This window comes from Humulus lupulus, chromosome 3, assembly GCF_963169125.1.
Source record: "Humulus lupulus chromosome 3, drHumLupu1.1, whole genome shotgun sequence".
In the NCBI taxonomy this organism is placed as follows: Eukaryota; Viridiplantae; Streptophyta; class Magnoliopsida; order Rosales; family Cannabaceae; genus Humulus; species Humulus lupulus.
Window position 1 is genome coordinate 129599648 of NC_084795.1, and position 15742 is coordinate 129615389.

Consider the following 15742-nt stretch of genomic DNA (forward strand, 5'->3'; position numbering starts at 1 on the left):
TCGATTAATTATGAACCATTATTAGAGGGATAATTTGTATGTAATGATTATATCAATGAATTCTTTATTTTATAAAGTACTCAGTAAATGAAATGTCCATAATTACAAAAGTGCAGTCTCATATTTATAGTGGAGTAATCATGAGATTAATAAATTAAGATTATTTAATTAATAATCTCAAATTTATTATGTAACCAAAAAATAAAAACCGAGGCTCACGATCTCGTTTCTCTCTCTTCCATGGCAGAGAAAAAGAAATCGATTAGGAAGCCGATGACTAGATCGGTTGCTAGGGGTTCTCTGTCAATTCATGATGCGAATGAACAGGAAGGCTCTAATGCTGGTGATGCGATCCTTGAAGCTGATGTCCTGATTGAGGGTCTGAACCTAATTGCTGAAGCGATTCATTCAAGGGAAAATGTAGAGAGTGAAATGCAGGTTGATGTGCATCAGATTACTAGTTTGGCAACTCCTTCTTTGAATCCTCATAGCTAGGCGGATAAGGTGGAGAAAGGAGGCTATCATGCCTCGGCTCATAATCACTGGCAACAATTCACGGCAGGTAAGCTCTCATTTAGTGAACAAAAACTGGAGTTTGTTGAACCAATGATAAGAGATGGTAAGAAAATTTCTCAAGTGGATGTTGAAGAGGTCAAATGCCAATCTGCTAATTGGAGCTCTATAGTTATTTGTATAGTTATTGGTGCTAATCCCCCAATGGATGTGTTCGGAGGGTTCATCAAAAGAGTTTGGGGTCATCTAGGGATTGCTCAAATAGCTAGAATGACTATGGGACTGACTATGGTCAAGTTTAATGATGATGCAACTCGAGATCATGTGCTTGAAAATGGAATGCTTCAGTTTGACAGAAAACCAGTTATCATCCGTCCTTGGACTACAGATCTCAATGCGGTTAGACTAATCCGGTCCGTACCTCTGTGGATTCGACTACATGATTTAGGCCTTCAGTATTAGGGAAGAAAATGCCTTAGTGCTCTTGTGAGCACGATAGAGGAACCGATTAAGGTGGATAAATTTACTCGAGAGCGATCTAGAGTTCAATTTGCAAGGGTTCTTGTGGAGATGGACATAACAAATATTCCTCCTCGGATTATACAATACATTAATGAGTTTGGTCAGCTTGTTGAACAGGGGGTGGATTATGAATGGCTTCCTATTAAGTGTAAGACTTGCTCTGGATATGGTCATCCCATGGCAGACTATAGGAAAGGGACAAAGACTCAGTGGGTCAAGAAGGAAGGTCAGCACAAGATTGCTAATGAGGGGAGTGACAAGGGAAACCAACTCACAGTTGATGCTCATGATACAATTAAGGGATCTAGTGGTGCCACTGATAGCAAAAAAATTAGTGGAGATACTTGGAAATCCCCAAACAAAGTGGTTCATAATTCCAAACAGGGACAATTTGATACTCATAATGTTTCGGCTGCTAAGGTTCTGATTGGACAAGGACAGAACAGCAAAAATACATTTGAAATGCTTCAAGGGCAAGTGGAGGGTGAGAAAGGAGGTAATGTTGCTACCAACTCTTCTTATGGATAATTGCAGCATTTTAAATTGGAATGTGAGGGGGTTGAATGGTACTAATAAACAGGCTGATGTTTTAGATATTTGTAGTAGTAATAAAGTGGGTGTTGGCGCTCTGTTGGAAACAAAAATGAGGGGGAATAAAGTCACTAAGCTGATGATTCATAAATTTACAAGCTGGGATTTTTATTTCCAGCTCTGTTTAAAGGCAGGATATTGATCATTTGGAGGAAGGTCTTTGTGAGGGTTATTGTTATAGAGGAGACCAATCAGTATGTAACGACCCAAATGTGCTAATAGGGCTTAGGGCCTTGATTAGCGTGCCTAGAGGGCAATAAATGATTTAATATGTGAATTTATGTGAATACGTGATAAAGATGCATGTTTAACTGAATTAAATATGCATGTGGGCTCCGTTTGGATGTTAGGGGTATGTTTGTGATTTTAGCCCATTGAGGGCGTAAATGTGATAAATATGATATGCATGTGATATGTATTTCTGCTTAGTGAGATCTGAGATAGTCCTGAGGAGCGGTTAGCCAGAAAGTCACAACGGGGTTAAGAATCCGACTCAGGGCGAGTCGAGGGGTACTTTGGGTATTATATGTATTATGGGGTTATCGGGTTATGGAAATAAATATTTGGAGATATATTTGAGGTTAGAATGTCTAGGAGGGAAAGTTGGGGAAATTTACCATTTTGCCCTCGGGGACGTTTTGGTGCCCCGAGCCTTGAGGTAACCACATAGATTAAGTTAAATAAAACAAAAAGAGAGAATCATTTAGAGACATGTAGAAACTGACACTCTTCTCTCATTCTCAGCAGAAGTTAACTCTATACCCTCTCTCACCTTCTCTTCTCTAAGGCAACTCAAGGAGGCAAGTTAGTGAAAAACCAGTCAAGAAGCTTTGGTGGAACTAGTCAAGAATTGAGGATTTTGGGCTGTTGGAGTTAAGGAGCTAAAGCTGGGCATTTGGGGAAATCAGTTCAGAAGCATAGCTCAGCAAGGGTAAGCTCTAACTATGGGAATTATGTTTAAATTTCAGTTGTGTTGTTAGGATATGCATGTGAGTAGAATTTGATCTGTTCTTAGGTGTTTTAGTTGAGTTTTTGGAGCTAGTTGTGATGGGTTTTGATGTTAAAACTGGGCTAGAATCTTTGTGTTGATTATCTGAAATTGTTAGCTTGATTGTTAGATGAGTTGGTCTGAAGAAAATGTAGGAAAAGATGAGGAATTCTGGGTTTGGAGGTGAGGGTCGCGACCCTAGGAGGGGCATGTCGCAGCCCGTGTGCGCGCGCGGCCATGGGAGGCCGTGAAGTGTGATGCGCGTCACGGCGCTTGGCCATGTGCGCCACGGCCCATGTGTGTTCCAGTGAAGTGCTAGCCTCTATTTCGAGGCTAGCCGCGGCGCTTGTAGGTAGGACTGCGGCTCTTAGTGCCAATTTGTGTATTAATGTGTGTTTAGGCTTAGGAACTCAAAGGTTAAGGCTCAGGATGGATTTTATCACCTGGATTGATAGAATCCAAGGTTCCGAAGATTAGGGTTGTGATTCAAAGTTACTTAATGGACTAGAACTTGATGGATGAGTATTGTTGATGTGTTGTGACTAGGGTTCGGCAAGGCTCAAGTTAAGGGACTGTGCTCAGGATTACGGTGCTCGGGAAGCTCGGGACGTAGGTAAGAGAACCCTTGTTCCCATAGAGCTTGTACGTGGGGCTGAGCCCAATATGTCTGAATTGCAGGGCATAGCCCTTTGATTGAATTTGCTGGTGTTTAGTATTTATGAATGTTATTGTGTAAATGTTCGGCAAGAGCCGGGAATGGCGCAAGCCGAGGTCGGCAGGGGCCGGGAATGGCGTTGGGCACGTTGAGTGCAAGGCCGAGTATGGCAAGGGGCCGGGAGCAGCGTTGAGCACATGGAGTGCGAGTTGCCAGGACGAGACCCTAAAGGATACCTGGGATATCCTCACGACGTGGGCCGCGAGCCTAAGGCCTGGTAAAGCACCTGGGACGGCTTGGCCATGTATGTTTAACTTATTAATGGCCTGTTTTATGCTAAGTGTTTGTTTTTCATATGTTATCTGTTTGTGGGTTCTCTTGCTGGGCTTCGGCTCACGGGTGCTCTGTGGTGCAAGTAAGGGCAAGGAGAAAGCCAATCAACCATGAGTGTAGCAAGTATGAGGCGGCGTGTACATGTTTGGCCTGCTTGGCTGCCACAGCCAGTGGATTTTGGGAGATGAATGTAATAAAACATAGATTTTGTCGTTTAGCCGACTTAGTTGTATTTATATGTTGTAAATACTTCTAAATAGTATTTTGGGATCCCAAGTGTTAAACTTTTATGATTTTCAATGGAATAGAGTTATTTCTAAAGGTTTTACTCTGATTATGGTTTAATTACACTTTTGCTTTTAAAGCCTCGATTAGCGAGTGACTGCACGTTTTTAAAACTCACTTAGTAACGACTCTAAGGTAGTAGGGCGTTACAACTTGGTATCAGAGTGAGCCAAGGTTATTGGTTCTAGAGATTGACCGAACATGTACGCTCGCTGTCAGTGACAAGCTCGACTCACGGTTGGTTGGTATGATTGACTAATATGCTTGAATACGTGCTTGAATGTCATGTTTGCATGCTTATCTTATACAGAGCATGTTGAATGAGTTAATATATGCATGATGCCAAGGCATGGCCCGTTGTGTGCTATATGTTATCTGTATGTTATATGAGTTATTGCTTGTGGATGGCTAACGTGTTTGGGAGGTGGTTTTGGGATGTTGTTATCATGCCTGATGAGCGGCGTCATTGGTTGCAGGCATATTTGTTGAGATGCCTCAACAATCTGCTAGACTCTGCGGCAGTAGGGCCGAGTAAGACAACCAGGGTCAGGACCCTCCACCTACCCCACAGAATTGGCAAGAGATGTTTGCTGAGATGGAAGCAAGACTGCAGCGAACAGAGGAGGAGCTTCGACAGTTAAGGCAGCAGGCCTCACCTCAGGTTACTGGGCTGCCAGTTCAGCAGGTTGTGCGCGCCAGTGCCAGTTCAGTCTGCTATGGAGAATAAGTAGGAACCGTTGTATGAGAGGTTCAGGAAACAGCATCCTCCCACCTTCGAGGGTGGACCAGACCCACTGCAGGCAGAGCAGTGGATGAATATGATCTCCTCAATTCTGGATTTTATGATGGTTTAGGGAAACGAGAGGGTAGCTTGTGCTAGCTACATGTTTAGAGAGGATGCCCGCATCTGGTGGGACGTGGTAGTTCAGAGAAGGGATGTAACTATTATGACTTGGGAAGAGTTCAGAAACTTATTTAATGAGAAGTATTATAGTGTGGCGGTTCGAGCTGCAAAGGTTGATGAGTTCATCAACCTGACCCAGAATCGATCGACAGTGACAAAGTATGCTTTAAAGTTTGACAGGTTGGCGAAGTTTGCACTAGATTTAGTGCCGACTGATGCGGCCAGAAGGGACAGGATTGTGCGGGGGTTGAACGTTATGATCGCCCGCGATGACAATATTACTTTGGATCCAGAGACTACTACTTATGCCCAGGTAGTGGACAAGGCCCTTACTGCTGAGAGGGTCGAAGATCAGATCTGGAAGGAAAGCGCTGTTAGGTGCGATGCCAGGAGGACAATGCCTCCTTTTGTTGGATTCAGTCGAGGTGGTGGTTCTAGTGAGCAAAAGAGGAAGGCTCCAGATTTCTTTGTTCCTCCCAATTCAGATAGAAGGGCACGGGGTGCTTCCATTGGCCGTCAGGGAGGCAGTGACAACTAGAGGAGTTTTCCAGTGTGTCCGCGGTGCAGGCGACGACACCAGGGTGAGTGCAGGATCAAGGCCTGTTTTGTTTGTGGGATTGCCAGTCATCTAAAGAGGGATTGCCCTCAAGTCAAGAAAGAGGAGCAGAAGCAGAGTGACAGTCTTGCTCCTGCCAGGGTATTTACTTTGCCACAGACTGAGGCGGAGGCTAGCCCCTCAGTTGTGACAGGTCAGATCTCTAGTGCTGGTTCTTTGTATACTGCATTGTTTGATTCAGGGGCTACCCATTCATTTGTATCTGCTAGAGTGATAGATCAACTTTGTAGACCTAGGGGTGTGTATGCTAGGGGATTTCAGACTTTGTTGCCACCGGGAGAACTGGTAGTCTCTAGGAAATGGATTTGAGCATTGCCAGTAGAGATAGATGGTAGGGAACTGTCTGTGGATTTGATTGAGTTAGAGATGGATGACTTTGATATGATTCTAGGGATGGATTGGTTATCGAAGTATGGGGCAAGGATTGACTGCAAGCGCAGAATGGTGACTTTTGAACTGGAAGGGGAGGTACCATTTGTGTTTGTGGGGATAGTTAGTGGACCGCGGGTACCAATGATTTCAGCATTGAAGGCTAGGGACCTGATGCAGGAAGGTTGCATGGGATTTTTAGCGAGCGTTGTGGATACCGCTAGGGTGGCGTCGGTTGGACCGGGTGAAACTAGATTGGTGTGTGAGTTTCCGGATTTGTTTCCGGCAGATTTGTCAGGGTTGCCGCTGCAGCGGGAGATTGACTTTGTTATAGAGTTGGTACCAGGAGTGGAGCTAGTATCTAGGACACCTTATAGAATGGCCCCAGTGGAGTTAAAGGAGTTGAACATTCAGCTGCAGGAGTTACTTGATTTGGGGTTCATCAGACCGAGTTTCTCGCCATGGGGTGCTCCAGTGTTGTTTGTTAAAAAGAAGGATGGATCCCTTAGGATGTGTATTGATTACCGGGAGCTAAACAAGCTAACCATTAAGAACAAGTATCCATTGCCTAGGATCGACGATTTATTTGATTAGTTACAGGGAAGAACAGTGTTTTCCAAGATAGACCTCCGATCAGGTTACCATCAGTTAAGGATTAAAGAGGAGGACATACCTAAGACCGCTTTTCGAACGAGGTATGGACACTATGAATTCCTGGTTATGTCCTTTGGATTAACTAATGCCCCAGCAGCCTTTATGGACATGATGATTAGGGTTTTCAAGGATTATCTGGACAAGTTTGTGATTGTGTTCATCGACGACATCCTGGTGTATTCTCAATCAGAGACAGAGCACGAGCAACATCTGCGGTTGGTTCTACAGCGATTGAGGGAGCATACGTTATATGCTAAGTTCAGTAAGTGTGAGTTTTGGTTACCACAAGTTACATTTCTTGGCCATATTGTCAGTAAGGAGGGGATTCTGGTTGACCCAAGTAAGATTGAGGCGGTCAGAGATTGGCCTAGACCAAGCAGTGTTCCAGCGGTAAGAAGCTTTCTGGGTTTAGCAGGGTATTATCGGTGGTTCGTTGAGGGGTTCTCCAGAATAGCTATGCCATTGACAGAACTGACAAAGAAGAAGACAAGGTATGTCTGGACAGACAGATGTGAGAACAGTTTCAAGGAGTTGAAGCGGCGATTGATCACCGCGTCAGTGTTAAGTTTGCCAACAGATAATGAAAAGTTTGTGGTTTATTGTGATGCATCCAGACAGGGTTTGGGGTGCGTGTTGATGCAAGCTGGTAAGGTGATAGCCTATGTACGAGACAGTTAAAGGAATTTGAGCAGAGATATCCCACGCATGATTTGGAGTTAGCTGCGGTGGTGTTCGCACTTAAGATTTGGAGACATTATCTTTATGGGGAGAAGTGCGAGATATACACCGACCATAAGAGCCTAAATTATTTCTTTACTCAGAAGGACCTGAATATGTGCCAGAGGCGGTGGCTGGAGTTGGTTAAGGATTATGATTGTGATATCCTATACCATCCTGGGATGGCTGATGCATTGAGTCAGAAAGGCCCAGGACAGTTGTTTAGTTCGAGGCAGATATCTGATAAGTTAGCTGAGGAGATGACCAGAGCAGGTATAGAGTTGGTGGTTGGTTAGTTGGCCAACATCACCCTTCAGTCTACACTCCTTGAGAGGATCAAGGAAGCGCAAGGGAAAGATTCCCAGTTGAGAGATCACAGAGAGAGTGTCTTAGTCGGAGCGACTAAGGACTTTTCCATTTCAGAGATGGGGTTACTGAAGTACAAGGGTCGGATCTGCGTTCCGATGGATTCTGGCATCCGGCGAGAGATCTTAGATGAATCGCATACCACTCCCTATTCTTTGCACCCGGGTACGACGAAGATGTACCAGGACTTGAGAGCTTTGTATTGGTGGTCGGGCATGAAGAGGGATGTGGTGGATTATGTGGTCAAGTGCTTAACGTGTCAGCAGGTCAAGGCTGAGCATCAGAGGCCAGCGGGGTTGCTGCAGCCTCTGGGATCTTAGAATGGAAGTGGGAGGATATCATCATGGACTTTGTGGTTGGTTTACTGAGGACCGTGGGACAGCATGACTCAGTGTGGGTAATTATGGATAGGTATACCAGGTCCGCCCACTTTTTGCCTGTTAGGACAACTTACACTGTGGAGCAGTATGCGGAGCTGTATGTGAAGGAGATTGTTCGACTTCATGAGGCTCCGAGATCGATAGTATCTGACAGAGACCCCACCTTCACTTCCAAGTTTTGGGAGAGTCTGCAGAAGGCCATGGGCACGCAGTTACGGTTTAGTACCGCTTATCATCCTCAAACAGATGGAAAGTCTGAGAGGACGATTCAGATACTAGAGGACATGTTGCGAGCCTGTGTGCTAGATTTTGGGGGCTCATGTAGTAAGTATCTTCCTTTGATTGAGTTCTCATATAACAACAGTTATCAGGTGACCATCGGAGTGGCTCCGTACAAGATGCTTTATGGAAGGAAGTGTAGATCACCTGTTCATTGGGATGAGACAGGTGAGAGGAGATATCTGGGACCAGAGATGGTTCAGAGGACCCATGAGGCGATTGAGAAGATTAGAGTGCGTATGCTCGCCTCCCAGAGTCATCAAAAGAGTTATTCAGACCTGAAACGCAGGGGCATGGAATTTCAGGTTGGTAACCATGTGTTTCTTAGGGTTTCACCTTTGAGGGGAGTGAAACGGTTTGGTGTTCGGGGCAAGTTGAACCCTAGGTTTGTTGGCCCCTTCGAGGTTCTGGAACGGGTTGGAGAGGTAGCTTACAGACTAGTGATGCCTCCAGCTTTATCAGGGGTTCATAATGTTTTCCATGTATCCATGCTCCGGAAAAATGTGTCAGATTCGACGCACGTTCTAAGTTATGAGAATCTGGAGCTTGATCAGGATATGAGGAGAAGCCGGTTCAGGTTCTTGACCGAAAAGATAAAGTCTTGCGGAGCAAGACCATCGCCTTGGTGAAAGTGCTTTGGAGGAACAGCAAGGTTGAGGAGGCGACGTGGGAACTTGAGTCAAAGATGAGGGAGCGGTATCCTGAGTTGTTCAGGTAATTTCGAGGACGAAATTTCTGTAAGGAGGGGATAGTTGTAACGACCCGAATTTGCTAATAGGGCTTAGGGCCTTGATTAGCGTGCCTGGAGGGCAATAAATGATTTAATATGTTAATATGTGAATTTATGTGAATGCGTGATAAAGATGCATGTTTAGCTGAATTAAATATGCATGTGGGCCCCGTTTGGATGTTAGGGGTATGTTTGTGATTTTAGCCCGTTGAGGGTGTAAATGTGATAAATATGATATGCATGTGATATGTATTTCTGCTTAGCGCGATCTGAGATAGTCCTAGGGAGCGGTTAGCCAGAAAGTCACAACGGGGTTAAGAATCCGACTCAGGGCGAGTCAAGGGGTACTTTGGGTATTAGATGTATTATGGGGTTATCGGGTTATGGAAATAAATATTTGGAGATATATTTGAGGTTAGAATGTCTAGGAGGGAAAGTTTGGGAAATTTACCATTTTTCCCTCAGGGACGTTTTGGTACCCCGAGCCTTGAGGTAACCACATAGATTAAGTTAAATAAAACAAAAAGAGAGAATCATTTAGAGACTTGTAGAAACTGACACTCTTCTCTCATTCTCAGCTGAAGTTAACTCTATACCCTCTCTCATCGTCTCTTCTCTAAGGCAACTCAAGGAGGCAAGTTAGTGAAAAACCAGTCAAGAAGCTTTGGTGGAACTAGTCAAGAATTAAGGATTTTGGGTTGTTGGAGTTAAGGAGCTAAAGCTGGGCATTTGGGTAAATCAGTTCAGAAGCATAGCTCAGCAAGGGTAGGCTTTAGCTATGGGAATTATGTTTAAATTTCAGCTGTGTTCTTAGGATATGCATGTGAGTAGAATTTGATATGTTCATAAGTGTTTTAGTTGAGTTTTTGGAGCAGGTTGTGATGGGTTTTGATGTTGAAACTGGGCTAGAATCTTTGTGTTGATTATCTGAAATTTTTAGCTTGATTGTTAGATGAGTTGATTTGAAGAAAATGCAGGAAAAGATGAGGAATTCTGGGTTTGGAGGTGAGGGTCGCGGCCCTAGGAGGGGCATGTTGCGGCCCGTGTGCGCGCGCGGGCATGAGAGGCCGTGAAGTGTGATGCGCGCCGCGGCGCTTGGCCATGTGCGCCGCGACCCGTGTGTTTTCCTGTGAAGTGCTAGCCTCTGTTTCGAGGCTAGCCGCGGCGCTTGTGGGTAGGGTCACGACTCTTAGTGCCAGTTTGTGTATTAATGTGTGTTTAGGCTTGGGAACTCAAAGGTTAAGGCTCGGGATGGATTTTATCACCCGGATTGATAGAATCCTAGGTTCCGGAGATTAGAGTTGTGATTCAAAGTTACTTAATGGACTAGAACTTGATGGATGAGTATTGTTGATGTGTTGTGACTAGGGTTTGGCAAGGCTCAAGTTAAGGGACTGTGCTCGGGATAACAGTTCTCGGGAAGCTCGGGACGCAGGTAAGAAAACCCTTGTTCCCATAGAGCTTGTATGCGGGGCTGAGCCCAATACGTTTGAATTGCAGGGTGTAGCCCTTTGGTTGAATTTGCTAGTGTTCAGTATTTGTTTACTATGCTATGAATGCTATTGTGTAAATGTTCGGCAAGAGCCGGGAACGGCGCAGGCCGAGGTCGGCAGGGGCCGGGAACGGCAAAGGGTCGGGAATGGCGTTGGGCACGTTGAGTGCAAGGCCGAGTACAGCAAGGGGCCGGGAGCAGCGTTGAGCACATGGAGTACGAGTTGCCAGGGCGAGACCTTAAAGGATATCTGGGATATCCTCACGGCGTGGGCCGCGAGCCCACGGCCTGGTAAAGCGCCTGGGACGGCTTGGCCGTGTATGTTTAACTTATTAATGGCCTGTTATATGCTAAGTGTTTGTTTTGCATATGTTATCTGTTTGTGGGTTCTCTTGCTGGGCTTCGGCTCACGGGTGCTCTGTGGTGCAGGTAAGGGCAAGGAGAAAGCCAATCAACCATGAGTGTAGCAAGTATGAGGTGGCGTGTACATGTTTGGCCTACCTGGCTGCCACAGCCAGTGGATTTTGGGAGATGAATGTAATAAAACCTAGGTTTTGTCGTTTAGCCGACTTGGTTGTATTTATATGTTGTAAATACTTCTAAACAGTATTTTGGGATCCCAAGTGTTAAACTTTTATGATGTTCAATGGAATAGAGTTGTTTCTAAAGTTTTTACTCTGATTATGGTTTAATTACACTTTTGCTTTTAAAGCCTCGATTAGCGAGTGACTGCACGTTTTTAAAACTCACTTAGTAACGGCTCTAAGGTAGTAGGACGTTACACAATACGTTCACTGTTTTGTTAAAATGGCTGGTCAGAGACATGCTTTCTGTGCTACATTTTTGTATGGGCTTAATACAGTGGAGGAACAGAAGAGTCAATGGCAGGGCTTAACCAAACTTAAATTCCCTCCAAAACCTTGGGCAATTCTGGGTTATTTTAATGCCATTTTTAATGTGAAGGATAGAAGTGGTGGTAAACTTGTTTCCACTTCGAAGTTGATGGACTCCTCTCAATGGCTTGCTCTGAATCAAGTGGATTCGCTTAAAAGTACAGGCTCATTTTTTACTTGGACAAATAACCAAGATGATCAAGCTCGCATATACTCCAAGATAGATCATGTCTTTACTAATGAGGAATGGCTAGAATTTTTTCCAAATTCTACAGCTGTTTTTCGCTGGGAAACAGTTTCTGACCATTTTTCTTGTATTATTTCTTCCACTTCTTTCGATAATATGGGTATTAAACTTGTTCAGTTCTACAATTTTTGGATAGATCATAAAGAGTTCAAAAAGGTGGTGCTGGAAAGTTGGAAGAAGTCGATCAGTGGTACTGGTTTGAAGGCTATTTACTTGAAAACCATTAGGCTTAAACACAGTTTGAAGAAGTTCAATAGGGATAATATTGGGGATATCGGTTTGAGCTATCAGAAAGCTAAGGATTGTTACCAGGAAGCTCAACTCTAAGCTCAAAAACATCCCAGGGACCCTGTTTTCCAAGAGGTAGAAGCGGCTGCTGCTGTAGCTTTCAATGTTCAGGAGCAAATGTATCACAGTTTTTTGGCTCAAAGAAGTAAAATTACTTGGTTAAGGAAGGGAGATGCAAATACCTCATATTTTCATGCTTGCTTGAAAAAGCGTAAAGAAGAAAATAGAATAGCCACATATCTAACTGAGCAAGGTAGATTCATTGATAATTTTCCTGATGTTGTGTCTTATTTCTTGGACCATTTTAGAAGTTTTATGGACAGCCCCAGCTCCACCACTACGAAGATCAACTTACAGTGTATTGAGATGGGTCACAAACTCTCGGTTGAGCAGTAGCTTGCTCTCTTGAAACCGTTCTCTCCTAAGGAAATTAAAACTGCTTTTTTTAGTATTCCCATCAACAAGTTCCCGAGACCTGATGGGTTTGATTCTGCTTTCTTCAAAGTGTTATGGATGGACATTGGAGGAGATATATGTAGAGAAGTTGGTCATTTCTTTGAGATGGGGCATTTTCCAGCCAAGCTTCATAATACAACCATTTCTTTGGTCCCTAAAACAGATACTCCTGCAAGGGCAGTGGACTACAGGCCCATTGCTTGTTGTTCCACAATATACAAGTGTATTTATAAACTATTGTGTTCCCGTTTGGCCAAGGCCCTTCCTGGTTTAGTTCAACAGAACTAAGGTGCCTTTATTCAGGGTAAATCGATTGCTCATAATATCTTGATGTTTCAAGATCTAATCAAGCATTATGGACGGAAAACTACCTCTCCTAGATGTGCCATCAAGATTGACTTAAGAAAAGCTTATGATACAATTGATTGGTGGTTCCTTGAAGACCTTTTGAAGTCCTTATGTTTCCCTATGAGGTTTATCGGTTGGATTATGACCTGTCTAAAAAACACAACTTACTCCTTGCTTATGAATGGAAGAGTTCAAGGTAGATTCAAAGGTGAGAAAGGGCTGTGACAAGGAGATCCTATATCTCCTCTTCTGTTTGTCCTAATAATGGAGTATCTAACTTGGAGACTTCAACTGGCAGCTCAAAGTTCTACATTCAGAGATCACCCTATGTGCAAAAGCCTTAAACTTCTGAGTCTTTGCTTTGTTGATGACTTGATTTTATTGTGCAAAGGGACTCAATCTTCTGTTAGGGTGCTTAAAATAGCTCTAGAGGAGTTTAGTTCTGCTACAGGGCTCCAAGTTAATCCTAGCAAGTCTCACATTTATTTTGGGGGAGTGACTACATCGACTAGAGAGACCATTGCTCATGAGATTCAACTTACTAAAGGGTCTTTTCCTCTCAAGTACTTGGGAGTTCCTATGCGGCCTACTATGTGGAAACTTGAGGATTGTGGCATTATTATTAAAAATATCAAACTGAGGTTACATACTTGGGCGAGTAGGCATCTTTCTTATGCGGGCAGAGTTCAACTTATTCATTCAGTGTTGTTTGGTCTTCGAAATTACTGGATGAGCATATTTGTTCTTCTCCAAAGTGCTGTTAAGGAAGTTGAGAAGCTTTGTCGTGGCTTTCTTTGGGGTCTCAATGGTAATAGAAATAAGATTCACATAGCCTCTTGGAAGAAAGTATGTCTCCCAAAGGCCTATGGTGGTCTCGGTTTCAGGGATGGTTCCAATTGGAACCGTGCTATTCTAGCTAAATATATTTGGGCCATTTTTGAGAAGCATGATTAGCTTTGGGTCAAGTGGATCAACTCTGTTTATTTGAAAGACTCCAACTTCTGGGATTACAAGCTAAAATCAAATTCAAGTTGGTATTGGAGAAAACTTTGTCACTTGAGGGGAAAATTTAGCCAATTTGAAGTGAGAGCAGCTGGTTTAACAGGGACATTTAGAGCTTCTAAACTCTATAACAGCTCTCTTTGCCAACAACAAGTTGACTATCATCAAGCAGTTTGGTGCAAGATATCTCTCCCTAAGCATAGATTTTTACTTTGGCAAGTTGTGAACTCTCACCTTCTTACTAGAGATATCATGATCAGGTTTTGTGTTCCACTTGATTCAATGTTATGTCCTGTTTGTGGTCTCTATAATGAAAGTCACACTCATCTCTTCTTTGAGTGTTATCTTTCCCAGAAGGTGACAGATTTAATCTTCAACTAGATGGGGTTTACAGCTTGGCCTTTTGAGTTTACTGGGTGGACTAATTGGCTTGCTAGTAGAAGAACAAGGATCATTCCTTCTATCACCTATATGATTCTTGCTGCTGTTGTTTATAATCTCTGGAGGAACCGAAATAGATGCATTTTTTATAGCTTTTCTTGGACTGCTGATTGTATAGCTAATGATATAAAGATTATAGTTCATTACAGATTATTCATTGTCAAGAATAGGAAGATGACAATACAAGAACAAAGATTTATAGACAAAATTAATATGTAATTCGGTTGGGTGGGGAGCTAGTGATCTCTTTGTTTGTATAGTTTCGGATTTGTTGTATTGGTTGGTTGATTAATGAAGTTCTTTTCCTTCTTGATAAAAAAAAAATCTCAAATTTATTGGAGCTTTGAATTATAGGTCCATAGGTCCCCACAGCGGCTCTATCAACACTATTCAAGGCAAGAGTTGATATAAAGGGGAAAATGGTTGAAAGACATATTTAAGAAGAAATTTGTTTTTCGGGCCAAATATGCAATTATGTGATAATAATGATTAATTAATTAATTGTAATTAAAAAAATTAATTAATATTTAATTATTTTGTAATTTTTGAAATTATATTAAATAATTAATTTAATTTTTGAAATTATATTAAATAATTAATTAATTATAATTTTTAAAATTATAATGAATTAAATATTTAATTTCAAATTTTATATTAGTTTTAATTAATTAGTAGAATTAATTAAATATATTTATTTGAGTGGGAGATAATAATCTAATAAGTTCAAATTGGATTTGAATTTAAAAGATTGATATTTATTCAAATAATTAATTATATTTGATAATTAGTTAAAAAGATATTTAATTCAAATTTGAATTAATTATCGGGTTGTTAGATTTTTATCTCACAAAATAGTTTGAATAAATAATTAAATAAAAATAGAAAAATCAAATATCCCTAAAATATAGGGTGGTACACGACCACACACAGTTGGCGTGTACTGCATAATTTTCAGGGATAGATTTTTCAATTTTATTCATTTAATTAATTCACTAGTGTTTGGATATTTTCATTAATAAGATAATTAATTAATTAAAAGATAAATTGTAAGCTGGTTACAGATTTATTTTTTAAATTTTAATATTTTATTTTTAAGTAAGACTTATCAGAAAATAATAAAAGAGATACATTCAAGATACTCAAAAATTCGCTCTGTGAAAAAGAACAATATTTTTCTATCTCTCCCTAAAAAAGATAAAGAACCAATCTCAGGCCTATTCACTTGATCTCATGTGTTGAGTACATTAAATTGAATAAGAAATTAACCATCATTTATTCTCTAAGTGCCCACACACTTCTTGAGGTGTAGCAAACGTTGTGGAAGATCTTGGTGTGAGTACCTAGGAGCATCTTGGACAGGAAGTTCGTTCAAATTACGAAAAGATAGCAAGGACACTTGATAGGCATCAAGAGGTATGTTTTCCATTATTTTCTTGCTTATGATTAATGTATTTATATTAATGGATTCGCATATTTAAAGTTAGTTTAAATATGTTACAAAAAATTTTGTTGTACACTGGGCCAACCCACCACCATTCTGCTGCATATTAGGAAACTCGTTCCTAACAATGCTATCGACGAGAAACTCTTGGTTATGCCATATTTTTCACAAAAGTTTGTCAAGAGATCACTATCGAACTGAGTTCCGTTGTCTAACACGATCTTCTTAGGGA

General features: G+C 42.0%; 1 protein-coding gene across 1 annotated transcript; it reads left to right on the forward strand.

Annotated features, from left to right (window-relative positions):
• Positions 1 to 12890: 12890 nt before the first annotated feature.
• LOC133825046 (uncharacterized) lies at positions 12891 to 13580 on the forward strand. Its single transcript, XM_062258043.1, has one exon. It carries the CDS (start codon positions 12891 to 12893, stop codon positions 13578 to 13580), a length of 690 nt encoding a protein of 229 aa, XP_062114027.1.
• Positions 13581 to 15742: the final 2162 nt, after the last annotated feature.